Genomic DNA, 21,642 nt, shown 5'->3' on the forward strand with positions numbered 1-21,642 from the left:
GATATTCTTCATGGAGAAAATATTGCCCATGAGGGGGTGTCAAAGACTGTACAAAAAGGCTATCTCTTTTCCAAATGCTGTAACTTTTGATTCCTTTATCCAAAAATTATAAATTTTTTATCCAGATGCAGCTAACATGTAGGGGGACTTCACTAAAAAAGAATTTTCCTCCTACCTTATTTCCTTCCTGAGTTATTCCATGACAAATAAGAAAGATATGCAAAATCATAATAAAAATTATATATATATATATATATATATATATATATATATATTGTCTTTTATCCGCTGTTTCTTGGCAGGACAATGTCCAAATGTAATGTAATTTATATTTTCAAAAAATTAAAAAAGAGTTCTTTCAGACGATACCTACCTTTTGACTCTCCTTGCTATAGTTTTGGAGTTATTATGATTATATAATTTTTATATAGTTTGGGGCAAAATTGTTTCAGTCTTACCAGTTCATTTCTCTCTGTGTGTGTGTGTGTGTGTGTGTGTGTGTGTGTGTGTGTGTGTTTGTGTGTGTGGGGGTGTGTGTGTGGGGGGGGGGGGGTGTCTTATTTGCACTCTTGATGTTCTAGTGTCACCCCTTCATTGCTGTACACTTTTTTTCAGCACAGTGGCTGATCTGTAGCTTGTACCACCAAAAGTTTCTCTGAGTTTTCCTATTTTTTCGTATTTCCCATTCATTTCCTATGTCGCCCGTTTTCGGGCGGGAGGAAGCTAAGTGTGACTTTTTTTTTTTACGACCCTTTAACATATCAGAATCATCTCCTTGATTTTTTGTGTGTTCATATAGGTAATCAAACAAAAGTCACCAAGTTTCACCCCCATCCGATGAAGCAAAAAAAAAAAAAAAAAAAAAAATTCGAAATGTTCAAGTTTTCGCCCGTTTTCGGGCGAAGAAGCCCAGAGGGTTAAGGAGCTATTAACAATTATGAACTTGTGTGAATCACGCTTACTCTAGGAATAAGTAAGTAAAATTACGTCATTCCAGAAATGTTGACACACACAGACTAAACTTTTGCTGAGCGGTTTTATACAGTAGTAGCCTACATACACCCCCATGAAGGCATCTCAGTAGACAGGACGTGACATGTTTACTAGATTTGTTGTTTTTCTCCTTATCCCCCTGCCTGCGGACGCAGCCATTATTGTGGTGTAACGTTACAGTAGCCTATTGATGGAGTTCAAATCCCGATCTTTTTTTGTTGATTTAGTGTAGCCTACTTCTACGGAGCCCCTAAAAGGTCATGGTGGTGGAAAAAATTTAGGGGTGGGTAAAAAAAATTTGGGGTGGTGTAAAAAAAAAATTGGGGTGGGTAGAAAAAAAATCGGAGTGGTGGGGAAAAAATTTAGGGGTGGGGGAAAAAAAATCGGGGTGGTGAAAAAAATTTGGGGTGGGTAGAAAAAAAATCGGAGTGGTGGGAAAAAAAAATCTGGGTGGGAGGAAAAAGTTTTGGGTGGGAGGAAAAAAACGGAGTAGGAATTTTTTTTTTTTTTTTTTTTTTTTGCTTTCCCTCTCGCGAGAGGCGTGTTCTCGCGAGATGTCTCTGCGCGGTGCTTCTCGTTTGTGTTGGTACGGTATAACAGCATCACTTGGATGAACGTGACTGAATGGGGAAAGGTCCGCCTTTCGCGGTAAGTTATCATATATTAAAGTCTTTTTTAACTATTTAAATAGAACAATAAACCAAACTTTCACGTGATTACACTTACCACAATTTAATAACAATAATTGTTGTAGCTCTGTGATGGAGGACGATCTACAGAACTTTTTAAGGTCACGAGATATTCCAGAGGAGGACATCAACCTCATGAAAAGGGATAAGGTGGGTATTGTTTCATTAAAGGCCAATGGACCTTTAGGTAATATATGTAAATTAAAGCTACTTTTAATTATGCAACCAAAGGTGTTGACGTGTATCCCCGTGTATTTCTAACGTTAAACTATTAATATCATATACTTAAAACCCACATATTGGCCTAGACCATGTTTTAATTATTGCTAGCCAAGGCAACCATAGGCTGTCAGTATATCACCACATGCAATTTTCCACATGCCAAGTCTCATGTTGAATCAGAAATAATGTACATACCTTCAATAATTAACTGGTTCACTAGTAATAAAAGTTAACTTATAGGGTCCTTATAGGGAGTGTATATGTTTGCCAAAATAGAGAGTTTACATTGCATTGTTTTAGAACTGTAAAATAGCCTGTAAAGGTATAACAGAAGATACTTGCATTACAATAACGTAAATGAACTGAACCTGTTTCAGAAATGTGCACCCCCTGGTTGTTTTTATAATCTTTGACTTCCTGAATGGTCTTTGACCATTGACTGTAGTTTTTGAGTTGTTTGCAAGTTCCTGCTTTGTCCTTAGACATAAAAGTGCCCACCGTTGTTAAGCAAAATCCTTCAGTTTACATATTCTTAGTTCTTCCAGCATTTTCTGCACATTTTAATTGTGTCCTACATTGCCTAATGCTGAGAACCATTTTTTTTCACTTACAGTATTTTTTTCACTTACAGTAGAAGAGTAAGGGACTCATACACAATTATTACAAACAATACACATATCCATTGATAATGAAGAAGTCAACACACTATATTAAGAACCCAGAGAATGTATTCTTTTGATCAAGTTATAATCAGGTCACCTTAGAATTATAAGGTTCTATCTGACATTTTTGTAAAATTTTGTTATTTACATATTCTTATTCTGTGACAACTTATTTACATTATTTGATGTTTCTTTTGTAAGCTATGTACATTTTGGGGCCTTTGTTTAGAAAACAAAAATGGTTCTATATACAGAAGTCTATGGAATGCATAAACTTTGAAGCTTAATATCTCAAAAGTGCTCAGAATGCAGATAGAACCTTATAATTTTAAGGTGACGTGTAAACTGTAATGATTAATGTGTAGAAATAGAACATAAAATATTTTCTCTCATATAAATTACACAGACCATAAACTGATGAAAAATTTACTATAGTTTAATATAGTATGTTGCCTTCTTGAGCATCACTGAATGTTTGCACCGTTTCTAATAATTGTGAGTCCTTTAAATTACATTTTTGAAAAGCTGGATCTCAAGGATTGATAGCAGAAACCTTTACCAAAACTTACAAAATGAGGAACATTTAAGTAATTTGTCAAAAGAGATATATCAATCTCTAATTTCTGTGATGTGCAACTATCACAGAAGTGAACATACAAAGAGTTATTAATCATCATCAAGCAACATAGCAAACTAATTAAGAGGATATAAACTTTTTGAACCCTTTTATTGGTATAATTAAGTTTTTTTGTATTGTTCCTATTAATTATCAGGTATTGTATGTGAAATAGATGCAAATATGTGTTATGTGAAAGAGCTTCATCTGGGCAACCTGATCAGGGCAACAATTACTAAATGTAATTGAATTTACAAGTAAACACTAGCTAGGTTGTTAGATTATTTATACCCTTAAAGTTTATACTGAGCTCCATTTTAAAATCAGCATGGCACGTAGATCAAGAGATGTGACTTTTTCTACATAAATGTTGTTAGATGTTTTAAAATACATGTTAGTTAATATAGATGGTTAATTAATGTATTATGAATTCATGGATGCATTTATGTTCTTTTAAAAACTAATCTATAAAATTACATTTTTACTGTATTTTCAGATTGACAAGTCTGTGCTCTCAGTTATGAATGATGAACAACTGGCAAGGTATATCGGTTCATTTGGTGACCGACTGGCTGTCGTCTCCTTCTGTCAACAAACAGCTGCCTGCTCTAACAAAGAATCTTTGTTAGAAAATTTGAGAAGTAAAATAGAAGCAAGAAAGCTGGGCTCAAAGTCTGGTAAAGCTCTCCATGGAAAAGCAAGTGTCTTTCCTAGGGAAAGTAATATAATGGCAAGACACAAAAATGTTTCCGCAGAAAAAACAGCCAGGAGAATTGAAATTGGATGGCTTCACTTTGGCCATAATGGATACCAACAAGTGAGGACCAATAATGGTGGTGGCACTCGGCATTTGACAGTTCAAAAAAAGACAACAGTTTTACAAATAATGGAAATGGGAAAGAACCTTTTTTTCCCAAATGGAGAGTCACCAAAAGGTCCAGAAACAGACTTCACTTTTTGTGTTTGTGATTTTAAAAAAAACGTCATTCCCACAGACAGCAATGTTGGAGATCTCTATGAGCAAACCAAACTGAAATTGATGAGATTTTACATTTGCACTAAACAAGAGGTGTACCTCACAGATGTAGAATCTTTATCTGATGGTGATAAAGAAGAATGTAATGAATACTCAGTGCAGGATGGATTAGATGGTGATTCTGAGAGAACTGCTGCGAAAGCGTCATTGCATGGACATGACAGTGGTCTTGAGGATACAAGCATGCATTTATCGGATGACAGACTTTCATCTAACAAAGACACCAAGAGGAAGGTTAGTAAAATCATGAAGACTGGCTTGGATTTATTTAAATGTATTTTGGGTTTCATTTGTAAATATACTAACAAGAGTTGTTAATGATCATTTAGGGCTGAAACAATTAGTCACCATTATCCACAACGTTGACGACATAAAACTGTCAACAAATGTTTTTTTTATGGTTTGCTGATGTTTACAAAAATATCAATGTTGCTGGACGCTTGATCCTCTCAATGACAAAATAAACATACGTAATCTGAAACAACCATTGGGTAATTGATTATCTAAATCAGTGGTCCTCAAAGTGTGGTTCTCCGGCTTCCTCTAGTGCAGTGGTTCCCAAACCTGTCCTGAAGGCCCCCCAACACTGCACGTTTTCTTTGTCTGCCTAATCAAACACACCTGATTCAACTCATCAGCTCAATTAACCCATGTGATAATGAGCTGATGAGTTGAATCAGGTGTGTTTGAGTAGGGAGACAAAGAAAACGTGCAGTGTTGGGGGTCCTTCAGGACAGGTTTGGGAACCACTGCTCTAGTGGTATGCAGAAAAATCTCTAAATGATATATAAATTAATGTTAAAACAACACAATTTAATCCTAATTTGAGTATTAAGTTATTATTAATTTTTTAACATTTGCATTTTTATTTAACTTTTAGGTACATCACATTTTAATTTAATCAATCACTAATCTAAATAATTGTTTGTTGTAGCACTGAAATAATTACATTTACAATTAAATGTTAATCAGTGAATGTTATATTGAATGTTTTTCAGAGACAACTAAGAACTGAAGCCCAAAGAACAAGAGGAATGGAGTATGTTCCTCAGAGTGGTTTTACCTTGGAGACACCCAGCACTTCATACCACCCAGACTCTCTTTTACCACCCAGAGATATCCAAAGAAGACACACCTTCCAAAGTCTCGCAAGAAGCTTAAGTGAAGAGGAGACTGATGAACTGTGTAGACAAAATGCACATCAATTGAAAAGTCCACAGCATTCACTTGAGCTCTCTGATTTTCAGAGAAGCTATGAATTTATTGACTTGACCAATCACACTCCACCGCTACACAGCAGCATAGTTGAGACCCTTCAAGAGGACAATGATATGGAAGACACAGTTAAATGGAATGAAGGGGATGAACTTGAACAAACAGATGAGGACCAAGCAGTTGTAATAAGATGGAATCTAAATGAGAACATCATACAGGTAACATGGTCCTTTTAAAAAAAAAATAAAAAATGTTGTGACTGTGTTTTACTTATAATTTTCTGCATATTTATTAATCCTCCAGAATGTAGAGTTGAATGACGCTGAAAATGAAGTGCCATCACCGCCCTCAAGTAATAGCAATCCTGCACTGCTGGTAAGTAAGCCAAAAAGTTTTGCATGTGATTAGACCATAGATGATCAGTTCCAATATACCTGCAGTCGATTTAAAATACTTTTGTGTAAGATTTGGCTTTGCTTGTATACAATGAAAATTAAGGAAGGGACAAAGTCTATATAGATCACATACATAGGGACAAACCTTTGAAATTTGATAACTAACAAAATTCTTCGTTGAGGCCCTAAATTAATCTAATTAATCTGAGAATCAAGCTTCTTCTAATACATGTAAGTAGGCATTTATAATATTTGTGAACAAAAGCAAAAACACATCACAGAAGACTAAAGTTCCATGTAAGTTATACATCCTGACCAAAATTATACATGCAACAATATTGTTTTTGCCTCCATTTTTCATGAACTGAACTCAAAGATCTAAGACTTTTTCTATGTACACAAGAGGCCTATTTCTCTCAAATATTGTTCACAAATCTGTCTAAATCTGTGTTAGTGAGCACTTCTCCTTTGCTGAGAAAATCCATCCACCTCACAGGTGTGGCATATCCAGCAACTTCGCACAGCTGTTGAAGAAGAGTGGACCAACATTCCACAGACCACAATCAATAACCTGATCAACTCTATGCAAAATAGATGTGTTGCGCTGCGTTGGGCAAATGTTGGTCACACTAGGTACTGACTGGTTTTTGGACCCCCACCAATACAGCAAAACTACACATTTTAGAGTGGCCTTTTATTGTGGCCAGCCTAAGGCACACCTGTGCAATCATCATGCTGTCTAATCAGCATCTTCATATGCCACACCTGTGAGGTGGATGGATTATCTTGGCAGAGGAGAAGTGCTCACTAACACAGATTTAGACAGATTTGTGAACAACATTTGAGAGAAATAGGCCTTTTGTGTACATAGAAAAAGTCTTAGATCTTTGAGTTCAGCTCATGAAAAATGGGGGCAAAAACAAATGTGTGTTGCGTTTATAATTTTGGTCAGCGTAGGAACAGTTTGTATGAACATTCTGTGGCTCATGTCATGCCAAACCAGCATGACTTTCTTTTTCTGTTGAATACATTTTTCATGCAGGTACAAAGAATGGGGACTGGACTGTGTCAGGAAAATATATCTTAAATCAATTTTAACAGAAGCTACATGAAATCATTATAGTAAATGCAATTGGAAACCCTAGAACTAAACTTAAGTATTCAAAATCTGACTAAAAAAAATGCAACTTACCCTAATTACACAGTGCTGTTTTACAGTGACACTAAAGAAAAGCTTGTTTAGAACAATATGAGGGTGAGAATTGTTTAACTGAACTGATTAGTAGAAAATCGCTAATGAATACATATTGTAAAAGAATATAGAAATAATTGTTCTAAACTGTTTTTAACTCTCCTTTTCTAGATTGGTAGTGAAATGCCCTTACTACCAGAAAATTTGCCATCCCATTCAGGAAACCATCTTTCTCCTTTAATTTCATCTGGAAACTCTGAAAGTGCAATGGTTGTGAATGCTGTAATACACAGGGTAAAGGTTGTAGAAGATCTTTTGGCTGTGTTCATGGATGGCAGCATAATTCAGTCTACACTGAAGATGGAATTTGTAAATGAGAAAGCTGTAGATGATGCTGGGGTGTCCAGAGAAGTTTACACTGCATTCTGGGATCAGTTCTTAGAGCAGTGTGAAGGAGAAGATGAGCGGGTTCCTAGACTGAGACCGGACTTCTCTGAAGCTGAATGGGAGGCAGTAGGAAGGATCTGGGTAAAGGGATTACTTGACCTTGGTGTACTGCCAGTAAGGCTTTCCTGTGCTTTCATTTTAGCATGCATGCATGGAATTGACTCAGTCAATGATGATATCCTGATGTCATCTTTCCACAACTACCTCTCTTTGGCTGAACGAACTGCCGTTGCAAAGGCTTGTCAAGGCACGCTGGAGGAGTGTGATGAAGATGATTTGCTTGACCTCTTCACAAGAATGGGCTCTCATTCCATCCCTCCAAAAAACACCATGAAAGTTGCCATCCAAACAATGGCTCACAAAGCAATTCTTCAAGAGCCCAAATATGTAATAGATTGTTTCTCCAGAGCCATGCCAGTTGCACTATTGAAAGTACCAGACCAAGACAGTCTAGTATCTCTGTATGACACAAAGGCGGCCACTGGCAAAAAAGTGGCACAGCTACTTCAAACAACAGAGGTGATTCGCTCTCAGAAAGAACAGATGGTATTCAATCATCTGCAACGTTATCTCAGAAATGCTGACCAAAGCAAAGCCGAAAAATTTCTGCGGTTCTGCACTGGTTCTTCTGTTATATGTGTTGATCAAATTAAGGTAAGCTTCAATGCAGAATCTGGCCTCAGCAGAAGACCAATAGCTCATACCTGCGGAGCTACTCTTGATTTACCTTATACTTACAGTTCTTACCCAGACCTCCGCACAGAGTTTGACAATGTTCTGTCTAGTGATTACTTAGAAATGGACATCCTGTGAATTTGTTGCTGCCCAGGAATAGTTCATAGTCATCAAAGTCACTTTTTTTTTTTTTTTTTTTTTTGGAACTTGATAGTCTGTAGTTATTATGCATGTTCAATGGTATTTTTATATACAATGGGGAAAAGAACAGGATGCTACAAACAACAGCAGTTTTTGGATGACTATTAATTTGATTTACATTTGACTGTCATTACGTTAATTACGTTTCAAATAGGTTTAGCATTTCCCAGCAAGTGGTCAGGTTTGTTGTCTTTGAAAGCATATAATTTGTGCTGTTACGGTTTAACTGTTTTTTTTGATCGTCTTGTTGCAAGTGTTTTGTTTGCACAAAAGAAATTTTAGTATAATATTTTAAAATGTGTATTTTTCTAGCTAAAATGTCTTGAAACAATCTTCATCCCATGCAACGTACGTAACCTTTGTTAGAATGGAAATGCAACAAATCATTAGCTTTTTTGTTAATTACATAAAATGTAACCATAGTATTTGGTCAGGTTTGTGTTCTTTTAAAATATATCCCTCAATCATTAATATTGATAAATATTTGATTCTTATGTCAATTCAACCTTAAATGCATTTTATTTACAGCTATTCAAACTTTTTGAAATTAAATTGTAATTGAACTTTTAGCAAACATTCTGATTTCCATTCTATGCAGTACCAGTTTGGTTGTTAGTAAGGAAAGTTCTCTTAAAATTTAAACTTTTTTTATTTTATAAAGGTAAAACTGTTTACGTGTTGATACAGGTTCAAATTTGGAAATTAACATTTCCTCAGTAGCAATTCTTTACAGTTGTATACGACTTTGTAAACAATAAACAATTTTGCAAATGTTGGTTTCATTTTTAATGACTTTTATGTGCCTAGATTGTAGTCTGTTAAATTGTAATTCTATATAAAAACTTTCCACAATGTTGCAGGATTCCCATGGAGACAGTATTGTCTACATATTACATAGACATTTCAGATAAAAATGACCTTACTTACAGTAATGCCCTGATCACATTTCTTAAATGCACATATAAGTTCACAGCTTGATATGGGTCTCTTGGAATGTTCCACTGAAACTCAGAGATTATGACATTACACAGTTCATTTACATCTGGATCACATGGTATGGGGCGTCGGAAAGTGCATTCATTCTTGCACAACTGAACACTTTCAGTGTCAGCTGAGGTCAGGAAGTCTGTGGTGTGATAGAGCTCAGACAGTGCATACATCACATTGGGCCGACCACTGGGGTTACTGATGTTCTTTGATGGCCTAATGGTGTGTGCATTCCAAATCTGTGCAGTGTCATCCAGCTCATCCTGTAAAACAATAAAAATAAATAAATAAAATTAGGCAAAACTTGGAAATAGAGTACTCAAAATGGTAAATTGTGTCCTCATTTACTCAGTGTATCACTGTTACAAACATCTAGACTGTGGAAACCAAAAGATGATGGCTCTGAATGTCTCCTTTTTGTCTCCCACCGAAAACAGTCATGTGTTGTTGTGTTTATAAAAATGTGGTAATGATAAAATATCCAATTTTGGGGACTTTGCCTTTCTCCCCGGCCCGTCTCCCCCTTCTCCCTCTGAATATTTCACACACAGAGAGGCATCAGAACATAATTTCAGATAAACTTACTTGGATGAGTCCCATGCAGCAGAACTGGAGCAAACTTTTGTCCAAGAATCCTCCATCGAAGAACCCACTGTCTCTGAGGTCAGCGAACAGGGAAATCCAGAATTCCATGCACTCTCTGCGCAAAAACCCCCACCAGTACTCGATCCTTTGGTTGGCAGTACTTGGACCTTCCAAATAGCTGTCGAGGGTTTCCTCTGCGTGATTGATGTGAAGAAAACGTTGAAAGTCTCTAACATGACCATTTTCAGTTCCAAGATCCCCTCTTACGACTCTAGGGCATCCTCCCAAACGCTCCACCGCGTCAATATAGTAACCACCTATTAACTTTGGATCGCTACTAGTTGTGTAAGCATTCAGCCAAATAATCTTGCGCGAAAAGCCATCAATGCAGCCATTAATGCAAACGCCATATGGTTTTAACTTATCATACGAGTCCAAATGCCAAATGAAGTTTGGTCCCTTGGCAAAGTAGTTGCGCCGTCTGAGACGCCTTGCTCTCCTTGCTGAAACTCCTGCAGGATCCAATTCCTTCAGCACCAAGCGCACATCCTCTTTTCTCACACGCAGACCCCTCTCTCTGCATTTCGCGTACATCCATCGGTATCCATGAAGTTGCCCAGAGTACTGCAGCTGATGACTGATGAAATCAACAAGATCCACTAAGGCCGAGTAACCTTTCCGTCGAGACAGTCCTTTTTCGCGTAATATCCTTTTCAGGTGTGTTTCACTGACGTCAAAACCGTGCTTTGAACTAAGCACAAACCGTATTTCTTTGTACTTCAGTCCAAGTTCAAAATACAACTCTATGAACTGCTCCATTATGAATGTATGGCGCGGAGCTGTCTGAACCACTGGAAGCAGAACAGCAAGCAGGAAACGCAAAAAAAAATGAAAAATACATTTTCTCCCACCCTGATTTTTTTCCACCACCACGATTTTTTTTTCTACCCACCCCGAATTTTTTTTTCACCACCTTGATTTTTTTTCTACCCACCCCGAATTTTTTTTTCACCACCTTGATTTTTTTTTCTACCCACCCCGAATTTTTTTTTCACCACCTTGATTTTTTTCTACCCACCCCTATTTTTTTTTCCACCACCTTGATTTTTTTCTACCCACCCCTATTTTTTTTTCCACCACCATGACCTTTTAGGGGCTCCGTATACTTCTGCCTTTACATGTGATCAGGTAACCTTTTTACATCTTTACATTGATATCAAAAACATCATGATACTGGTAGTGGGAAAGTTTACATGTATGGCGAATTAGCCTATAGGCCTACCAGACTTCATTTGTTAACAGACATCATCAGACTTATTCACGACTCGGCCGACATGCAGTGCCACATGCAGAAATTGGGTTATTAGGAAAAGTATAGGCTTCTCGACTAAAATTACGTTTGCTCGAAACGTCACATGCGCTTATAGTTATATTAATAGAAAATTGCATGTAAAAAGAAGTGAAGATGTTTGATCATCATGTACACATTTTAATTCCATTGTTTGTTTCTAATATTGTCATTATTGGTGCACATGTAAACGTATTCAGTACAATAACTAGTGGAGGTAGACCACGTTATCAACTGTTGTTGAAACGACAAAAATAAAAATAAAAATCTATTTAATGAGTCTCTCTCTTTACTTTAGGTTACTTTCGTTTTCACTTAGGTCTATTAAATACGCTGCTCTTGAAAGACGCGGATTTATAAGAGGAAGATTATTTAAGTCTGCAGCTTTTGAAAACTCATATCCAATAACACTGCTTTTACATGCGCTCTTAAGTGATTATAATGCGTTCAAGGCAATACTGCGATTAAACTACGAGACTCATGCATGCTGCGATTATGCACATTCGCAGTAAACAATCACAGTAAAATGGAGTGCTGAGATTTTGAATGTATGATATTACTTTCACTACCTGTTCTGCTCACGGATAATATTTTGCAGAGATGCAACAAAAAAAAACAAAAAAAAAACTTTTCTTTTCTTTTTCTCGGAGAACAAGTAAACAATTGCAGACAACACAGCTTAGGCTACAATAACATTCATATTAATAGAAAATTGCATGTAAATGGGAGTGAAGATGTTTGATTATCATCGAATCGGATTATTGTCAATATCTTCCACTCATCAGTCATCTTTTCATGTCGCCGACTGAGTGGGCATAACAGGTACAGAAAGTTTCCTGTTAAATGCATTGTTTGTTAGAATTCACACAAAATTGTTCGTTTACATACACCTGATAAGACTGCCTAATTGAAGTGTGAGTGCCCCCTTTAATTGTGGTGATGACAATGAGTCAATATAATTTCCTGTTCTGTCCCCTCCTCTTCCTCTTTGCATTGGTGATGTTGCTTTTATGTCTATATTTTCATTCTAATTTATGTATATAATATAATTGTACCTATCTGTGTGGTCGTTTTTGTCATTTCATCCCGTTTAAGTTATATTTTTGCATCTGGGCCTAAATGTGGAATTGAAAGCACATGTGACAAGTGTACATCACATTTGTTTTATAGATAAAACAAGGGTGACTCTCAGACTAAGAGGCTGCCTAAATTTGTTTTATATCATGAATAAAAGATCAGTGAAACTGCCGAATGCTGTCCTGTTCTTCCCAACACAGCCAAACCACAACAGACAGCAGACCAGTTACATAGGTGAAGAAGAAAAGTGATTGCAGAGGGTGGTGAGCTTTGTGGGCTGAAAGACTTCCCTCAACATAGACCCTTCAGCCCAGCAGAAACTTTCACACTTAGAAGTGAGCAACAGAACAAGATGAAGTTCTCTCTGTTTTCTGCCGTTCTTTTCTCTATAGGATGGATGAGTGTTGTAGTAACAGGTGAGATTTGAGGATTTTAATTTCTGAGCTCTTTGATTAAATATTGTGGTTTTTACCTCAGTAACTTTCACTTGACTGAAATGTAGAGCTGAAATTCTATATCTTTATGAGAGATTGTATGTGTCTACATCTTATACTGTGAAAGTAATGATTATTTAACTGAACACATTGATGTGCTTTTCCAAAAGGTGATGGTCGTCCAGGAATCTGCTGTCTTACTGTGTCAAACGCCAGAGTGCCAGTTGAAAACATTGTGAAATATGAGATGCAGGAGCCATTATGTCCTCTCAGAGCTGTAATGTATGTACAAAGTTGTTATATTATATTACAATTTGAAAGTTTATTTTATTTTTAATTATTTTTGTGTGGATAATTAAACAACGAAAGCTAAAACATCAAGTATTATATTTTCCATGTTCAGATTCTACACCAAGAAAAGCATAACTATTTGTTCAGATCCAGATAGCAAATATGCTAAGAGAGTAATGGATATAGTGGATGGAAGAATGACAGAAAAACCTACAATGTGCTATACAAGTACAACAAACACGATCCCAGCTGTAACAACTAACAAAACACCAGAAAAAAAGACTGACACCAGCACGAGTATGTATGTTTTAAAATACAATATTAAAACGAAAAGTGATCGCAGAGGGTGGTGAGCTTTGTGGGGGTGAAAGACCTCCCTCAACATAGACCCTTCAGCCCAGCAGAAAGTTTCACAATTAGAAGTGAGCAACAGAACAAGATGAAGTTCTCTCTGTTTTCTGCCGTTCTTTTCTCTATAGCAGGTTTCTCAAACTCGGTCCTGGAGGGCCACTGTCCTGCACAGTTTAGCTCCAACCCTGATCAAACACACCTGAGCAAGCTAATCAATGTCTTCAGGATCACTAGAAACTCACAGCTAGGTGTGTTTGATCAGGGTTGGAGCTAAACTGTGCAGGACAGTGGCCCTCCAGGACCGAGTTTGAGAAACCCTGCTCTATAGGATGGATGAGTGTTGTAGTAAAAGTTGAGATTTGAGGATTTTAATTTCGGAGCTCTTTGGTTAAATATTGTGGTTTGACCTCAGTAACTTTCACTTGACTGAAATGTAGAAGTTGAGTTGAAATTGTGTCTTTATGAGAGTGTACATGTGTGTACATCTAATACTGTCAAAGTAATGATTATTTACCTGTATAAAATGATGTGCTTTTCCAAAAGGTGATGGTCGTCCACGAGCCTGCTGTTTTACTGTGTCAGACATCAGAGTGCCAGTTGCAAACATTATGAAATATGAGATGCAGGATCCACCAATATGTCCTCTCAGAGCTGTAATGTATGTACAAAGTTGTTATATTATATTACAATTTGAAAGTTTAATTTATTTGTAATTATTATGGGTGGATAATTAAACAACGAAAGCTAAAACATCAAGTATTTTCTTTCCATATTCAGATTCTACACTAAGAGAGGCATACCTATTTGTTCAGATCCAGATAGCCAATATGCTAAGAGAGTAATGAAAATAGTGGATCGAAGAACGACAGCAAAATCTACTATGTACTATACAAGTACAATGGACACAATCCCAGCTGTAACAACAAACGAAACACCGGGAAAAAAGACAGAGACCAGCACGAGTATGTATGTTTTAAAATACAATATTAAAACAATTTTATTTAGACATTTGCATATTTACAGATTCATAACTGTGGAGAACAACATAATATGCTCTTCTCCAGTAGAAGACTGGGTCCAGGGTTACATTCAGAGCTCAAACAAAAGGAAAACAACTGAAAAAACAGACAAGAGAGATTTTGCCAGTAATTACTTTTGTTTAACCTAAATAGGAACAAGCTAAATACTTCTGTATCAAACAGCCGTAAAATATATTCTGTTTGAAAAGTTTGTACAACTTTTTTTGCTTGTATACTGATAATCCCAGGATGACTTCTAAGTCTAATAAAATGCATTAATTTAATGAATAAGGTGATGGTAGGTAATGATTGGACGTATTGCTTTTTTTTCCCTATTTTGACATGTAAAACAATGGGTTTTTTTTGGTGAAATGTTGCTTTACCTCTACAACTAAAGACTACTGCTTAACAGCAACAACAACAAAACTCAAACATTTTTAAATCAATTAATGAGTAATGGCAAAAAAAAAGTATACCATTTTTTTTCTCTAACAGGAAATGGGGGTCTAGAAAGCTTTACAGAAAGTATTCATGTGACAACCACCACAATCCCAGTAAAATACATTTTGAAAAATCTCAGGTAAGTTCAGTTATTTGCACAATATAAAGTTGTGATACCCAGTTGCAGTAATAAATTATATAATTAAACCATGACAGCTTAAAAGGTAAGTTTTTTTTTCCCCCTTCAATTTACAGGTCTCGCAGCAGGAAAGGGCTCCGTAAGTTCCAAGCAGGGGTTTGGCAAAGAATGCAAAAAAGCAGCGTGGCTGAAGAATGAAAGAATGAGCAAGCTAAATACTCAAGTTTTTACTTTTCTATCTAACAGCCTATACAACTTCTTATCTTTGAAAACTTTTTTAATGGCTTTTTATGCCAGTATACTGATATTGGATGACTGAATAACTTTTAACTCCAATTATTTTGCCTGTTTTGCCTTTATCTTTATATTCACATTTTGTGAGATGCCTTGTATTTTGTGTATTGTTTTCTTAATTTACTTAATCAAAAATATATTAACTAGTAACATGTAATCTTGTTCATATTACGTTTTTGTATGCATGGTGTTATCGGCTACATAATAAATGGTCAAATATAGAGTGTCTTATGCCTGAATTAGATGTGTATATAACATCCAGGGCCTGAAAACTTTATATTGATGCAGCTTAAAGCTTTGAGTGAATTATTATTTAACCCTTGTGTGGTGTTCATATTTTTGTTATTTAGCCAGTGTTCGTGGGTCTGGTGGACCCGCTGCATTTTTGGGTTTTTAATTCAACACAATCAAACAATTTTATGTTAAAATACTCAACAGATGTTTACTTCATCCCAATTACAAGCAATATAAACAGCATATATGGTTAATATTTTCTCTTTACCTTTGTTAGATCACATTTAAGAATTGCAACCTTGTGCGGGAACGGCAGGGGTAGAAACATAAAACTCACTCTTGCACTCACACTCTCACACTTACATACAATCTCTCTCTCACACGAACGCAAACACACACACTCACGCACACACAAACACACACACTCACATGGATATGTGCTTTACGGGGACTCTCCATAGGCGTAATGGTTTTTCTAATGTACAAACTGTATAATCTATCCCCCTACACTAACCCGACCCCTAAACCTACAAATCATAGAAAACTTTTGACATTTTTTGAATTTCAAAAAATACCATTTAGTATGTTTTTTTAAGCCGTTTGGTTTATGAGGATACAGATGTCCTCATAAACCATGTTTACGTTGTAATACCCATGTCATTATACACATTTGTGTCCTCATAAACCATATACAAGAACACACATACACACACACACACACAATAACAGCAGGCCTTGACAGGAGGTGGACAGAAGGTACATAGGACCTGCAATTTCCACACTTTTATTAGCCCCGGGTCCAGTGGACCTGAACATCGTGTAATATAAATGTGTAGGGGGGGTGTACAGTGTGTGATCATTGAAAATGTGTTCTGATATATATATTCTTCAAAGAAAATGAGCCAAGGCCAATGAGTCTGAGTTTGAAAAAATAATTCATTGTATAATTTTTCTATTGATAAAAAATGAAAACGGGTCACCATATAAGGTTTAATGCAGCAGTCAGATTACATCAAACCCTAACCCCTTTCTTAAAATGTGTGAATATAGTGGTAGATGCATATCTTGCATACTGTATATTTCAGGACTCCGGCACAAACGAGAGGAGGAAGTGTAGAGGACAGTTCGGGCAGGGTGTCAAAACTGTTATCACTCTTAGTGCATCTTTCGGGTTAGTCTATTCGTCTTTCTATTCCAGACTCTGCTGAACATGTTTAGGTTTTTTTTTTCACTGCCCTAAGACCCCTTGAAGGGACTCCCTTCTTAAATAAGACAAGTCCCATTCATAAACTTACTGTGTGTGAAAAATATTAAGTAAAATTATGTGGATAGCATGTATGTTCAATTAAATAATAGCTTTTACTTCTTATTGAACTAAAGTTAGTTGTTAAAATATTGTCTGTATGCAATATTTACTTGTTATTTATGCTGTGTATTAATTTTGACCCAATAGTAAAATTTTGTAGAAATACTTTTATTAAAAAAATAGAGCCATACTGCCAGTGAGCAAGCTAACGGTGGCATTGAGAAATTGAAAAACACATATACAAATTATTATTATTATTACATCATTTTATTTAAAAAGAATAATTATTTATTTATTTTTACTATTTTATCTCAAATTGTGCACAAACCCCTTAGCACCCCCTTGTGTCCCATGGTCTCCAGTTGCAACCAAATGACCATGTTCAAGATAAGTTCAATTCTATTAACTATAGCTTATTTTCTGAGTAAGAAAAAAAAAGCAAGTAAGTTAATACTACTACGCCTATGTAGTATTTAAACATTTAACTTTTTTAAAAGGTATTTTACTTATAAGTATATATATATATATATATATATATATATATATATATATATATATATATATATATATATATATACTGTATGTAACTTTGGACCCCATTGATCTTTTGTTTTCCACGGAAAAAAAAGTCAGTTTGGAACGACATGAGGGTGAGTAATCAATGACATAATTTTTATTACTGGGGTGAACAATTTATTTATATACATTTACTTAAGCATGGAACTTCAATACTTTTTCCACTACTGCTGAAAACCTGCTTATCAGTTCCAGAACATGAAGTATTAACAAGCATTCTGTCTGTAACTACAATTATAATACAACTCTAATTTTTTCCATTGACTCAGGTCAAGATGATGTAATTCTGGTCAGTGAATACTGAAACTTCAGACATGGTGTACATGGCACCCTGGCTGCTCTTTGGTTTACAAGAACTTAGTATGCACTGCATAATGATGTGCAGCATTACTGTCACTACTTCCCCTCGCCCGAACAGAGTGTGATCCTGTGGTCTGCCATCTCTCATCTACCACCAGAACTCTCTACAAATAGCTCAGAGGACATTGTACACCCTGTTTCTTTATATGATTTTGAAACAGGAAATGCGCATGTGGTTCTTCATTTACGGTTACATATTTACTTTCATATAAGACCAGAAAAGAGTAGTGTAGTAGATAGGGCAGTATAAACAAACTCATAAAGGTTAACCTGAAATGCCAAACATTTGCATTAGCTATGTACATTTGATCATTCTAAATACCGTAAAGAGAAAAATGACATCTCAAAACAGCTCACGTGTCTGCTTAAGTGTAGGTGAGTGCTGGGTGGGAGCTGGTTTTGTTTTAAGGTCTCACTGAGACGTGGAATATCCCATTAAGGCTAAATAAAACGTTTGTGGTTTCATGATCACAGCCCCTTTAAGCCCTCTGTAGTTTCCACACACGTTTAACAGACCCACATTTTATATCTATTGCTCACAAAGTGCACAAAGCCTCAAGTTTTAGATGCATGCAAACTCATTTTTGGCTTTTTTTATTTTATTTTGCTGTTCAATTCAACTTCAAAGCTTTTTCTGTCTATGCATTTCCTCTTGCATGTGACATATTTATAGCTGTAAACACTTTGCGTAGCATGAGTCAAGCCAATTCTATTTAGAAACAGTAGTTCGTGAATGAAGTCAGGTCTATCTCTACATACAACGCATTTACAATAAGTTCCATTGTGTATAATGGTAGCATGGATATACCACGTTTCATGGACACTATGACTCTTTGAAGTACCATGTGAATGGAAAAAGGGACTTTTCACAGACCCCAGATACAAATTAGTATGTGCTATAATCTTTTTAAACAATTATTCTTTCAACTTTTAAAAAAACAAACAAACAAAAAAAAAACATTTAATTCAATGTTTAACTTGCCAGTACTTGAAATTTACTAGCAATTTCTGAGTGAAAATGATTTCTACACCAATTGTTCAGTGTAGACTAACATTGTAATCATAGAATCAGTACCTTTATATAATTACTAATACTAAGGTAATACCATCTGGTACCAGCATTGTGTCACGAGTGGTTGCTGGAAGGCAGAAGAGGATATTCAGATTCCAACACAAAGTTTTAATGACGACGATCCAACGAATGACCAAACAGGCAAGGACACACACTAAAGCAATATAGACCAAACGGAGAATGAATGTGAGGGAATAACTTATGTAGCAAACACAAACGAGGATGATTAATAGAACACAACTGACACAATTGAACTAATAATGAGGAGCAGAAAACTGAACAAAGGAGCATATATGATGAGAATGAAAACAAACTAAAAGTCCATCATAATGACACTAAACTGAAAATAATGGTGACACATTGTACCATGCTACCCCACTTTTTAAGAGTCAATTTATTCATTTAAATACCTAAAATTATTAAGTAAAAAAAAAAAAAAAAAAAAAACACTCAAAATTAAATAATAATAATTGTTATCATTAATGTTCAATTTTAAACCTAACCAGGGACAGAGGCTGCAAGTGAGCTATTATGAGCTAAAACTATGTATAGAACATGAATTCAACTGAATTGTCATTTGGACCAAAACTGTAGGCCACGATGAACTGAATTCAGTCATGTTGAATACTCATTGTGAATTCTGTAACCCCTTATTTTCCTCTATGTGGTTGAGTGCATCTCTGTCTCTCTCACTTTTGGCTTCCACTCATCAGTCATCTTTTCCTGTCCCCGACTGAGGTGTCTGTGGGCCTAGGTGACGAAGAAAAAGTGATCGCAGAGGGTGGTGAGCTCTGTGGGCTGAAAGACCTCCCTCAACATAGACCCTTCAGCCCAGCAGAAAGTTTCACAATTAGAAGTGAGCAACAGAACAAGATGAAGTTCTCTCTGTTTTCTGCCGTTCTTTTCTCTATAGGATGGATGAGTTTTGTGGCGTCAGGTGAGATTTGAGGATTTTAATTTCTGAGCTCTTTGGTTAAATATTGTGGTCTGACCTCAGTAACTTTCACTTGACTGAAATGTAGAAAAGAACATTGTATCTTTATGAGAGAGTGTACATGTGTATACATCTAATACTGTCAAAGTAATGATTATTTATCTGTATAAAATGATGTGTTTTTCCAAAAGGTCAAGATCGTCCACGAACCTGCTGTCTTACTGTGTCAAACACCAGAGTGCCAGTTGAAAACATTGTGAAATATGAGATGCAGGAGTCAACAACATTATGTCCTCTCAGAGCTGTAATGTATGTACAAAGTTGTTATATTATATTACAATTTGAAAGTTTATTTTATTTTTAATTATTTTTGGGTGGATAATTAAACAACGAAAGCTAAAACATCAATTATTTTCTTTCCATATCCAGATTCTACACCAAGAGAGGCATAGCAATTTGCTCAGATCCAGATAGCAAATATGCTAAGAGAATGATGGAAATATTGGGTGGAAGAACGACAGCAAAACCTACTATGTGCTATATCAGTACAACAAACACGATCCCAGCTGTAACTACAACAAACAAAACACCGGGAAAAAAGACTGAGACCAGCACAAGTACAACAGCATCACGGATAGTGACGAGATTCGAAACATCTAGACCAAAGACTGAGACCAGCACGAGTACAACTGCATCACAAATAGTGACGAGAATCGAAACATCTAGACCACAGACTGAGACCAGCACGAGTACAACAGCATCACGAATTGTTACGACAATCGAAACATCTAGACAACAGACTGAGATCACCAAAACAACCAACAAACCAACTTCAGTGTCCAAAGAAATCTCAGAATCTACTTTGAGAGCTGTGACAACATGTGGACCAACTTCGCCATCAACAGAAACAAGTGAAACACCTGGAATAGGCACAGTTACACATCTGAACACACTTAACACAACGAACAATACAGAAACAACCTCTAGAGTGATCAACAAAACTTCACCCAGGATGACAAAGCTGTCAAAGTTAATTATAAGAAAAAGAGGGAAAAGCAAGAAAAGACTTAGAAAATTTCAGATGGGTATACTCAGAAAAAACTGAACAATCACACACACAACAGTAAATTTGAACTTGAGGCACTACAGTATTATTTAGTCTTAAACTTTGGTATTGAATTTTTAGTTGTGAATGACAGAAATGTCACGATTTTCGACCAGTTCCATTGTGTGGTGAGGTTTCGAATGAGAGTGTAATTTAAATAATTTGCTTTATTGTTGTTTGTTTAATAAATTAATAAATAAATACATATTTGTAAATAAAACTTTGATTCATAACATTATTTCTATCACAATAACCAATAAATATAATTAATTTATATTGCTGGATGTTTTTTCACATGCTGTTTTAAAATTCTTTAATAGTTCTTAAATTGTATTGCTTTCAAAATGTTCCACAATAAATAAATAAAAATCATAGACAAGTCTTAAGTGATGGTCAAAGTTGGTTGATCTGAAACTGATGTGATGGAAAACAGGCCTTCATCATATTAATATCTTCCTAAATTGAGGAGTGCAGTGTCACGTATACCCACATGGTGGCAGACTAACCTAGATAACCGTTTCAAGCTAACTGCAGCATTTAGCAAACCATGAGAATGCTCAATCAGCCAGTTAACTGTTTTACACCAGTAGAGTTAAACTCATTGTTCATTTACTACAGGATAAAGCTGATGTAAAACCTTGAAAACAGCTGAAAATCAACTGAATTGTCTCAGGAGAAAAAAAAACCTCACATATTTTTCTGTGTGAGTCTCTCTGTTAGGCCTATGGTACTGCAGCAGTTCCACA

The 21,642-nt window shown here is 35.9% G+C and overlaps 1 protein-coding gene and 1 long non-coding RNA gene across 5 annotated transcripts in view; both read left to right on the plus strand.

Annotated features, from left to right (window-relative positions):
* The window catches only part of LOC307162242 (uncharacterized protein), a 34,464-nt gene extending 18,872 nt beyond the window's left edge, over positions 1-15,592 (plus strand). For 3 of the 4 annotated variants that reach the window (XR_013821878.1, XR_013821879.1, XR_013821880.1), the window contains exons 3-4: positions 14,931-15,015; positions 15,132-15,592. Coding sequence is in view for 1 of the 4 variants with exons in the window: in XM_079877454.1 (XP_079733580.1) it covers positions 12,693-12,756; positions 12,945-13,056; positions 13,178-13,362; positions 13,960-14,074; positions 14,194-14,378; positions 14,931-15,015; positions 15,132-15,213 (828 nt within the window). In the remaining 3 variants the exon portion in view is untranslated. Of the gene's footprint in view, positions 1-12,557; positions 12,757-12,944; positions 13,057-13,177; positions 13,363-13,959; positions 14,075-14,193; positions 14,379-14,930; positions 15,016-15,131 lie in introns of those variants that run through there. The other variant, XM_079877454.1, reaches the window with a different exon arrangement.
* Positions 15,593-17,469: 1,877 nt separating this feature from the next.
* On the plus strand, positions 17,470-20,811 carry LOC307162157. The gene is made up of 4 exons (XR_013821868.1): positions 17,470-17,499; positions 19,571-19,794; positions 19,983-20,100; positions 20,221-20,811. It is a non-coding gene; the product is annotated as an uncharacterized lncRNA (long non-coding RNA).
* The last annotated feature ends 831 nt before the right edge of the window (positions 20,812-21,642 follow it).

The sequence above is a fragment of the Squalius cephalus genome (genome assembly GCF_949319135.1).
Source record: "Squalius cephalus genome assembly, chromosome: 7".
NCBI classification, from domain to species: domain Eukaryota; kingdom Metazoa; phylum Chordata; class Actinopteri; order Cypriniformes; family Leuciscidae; genus Squalius; species Squalius cephalus.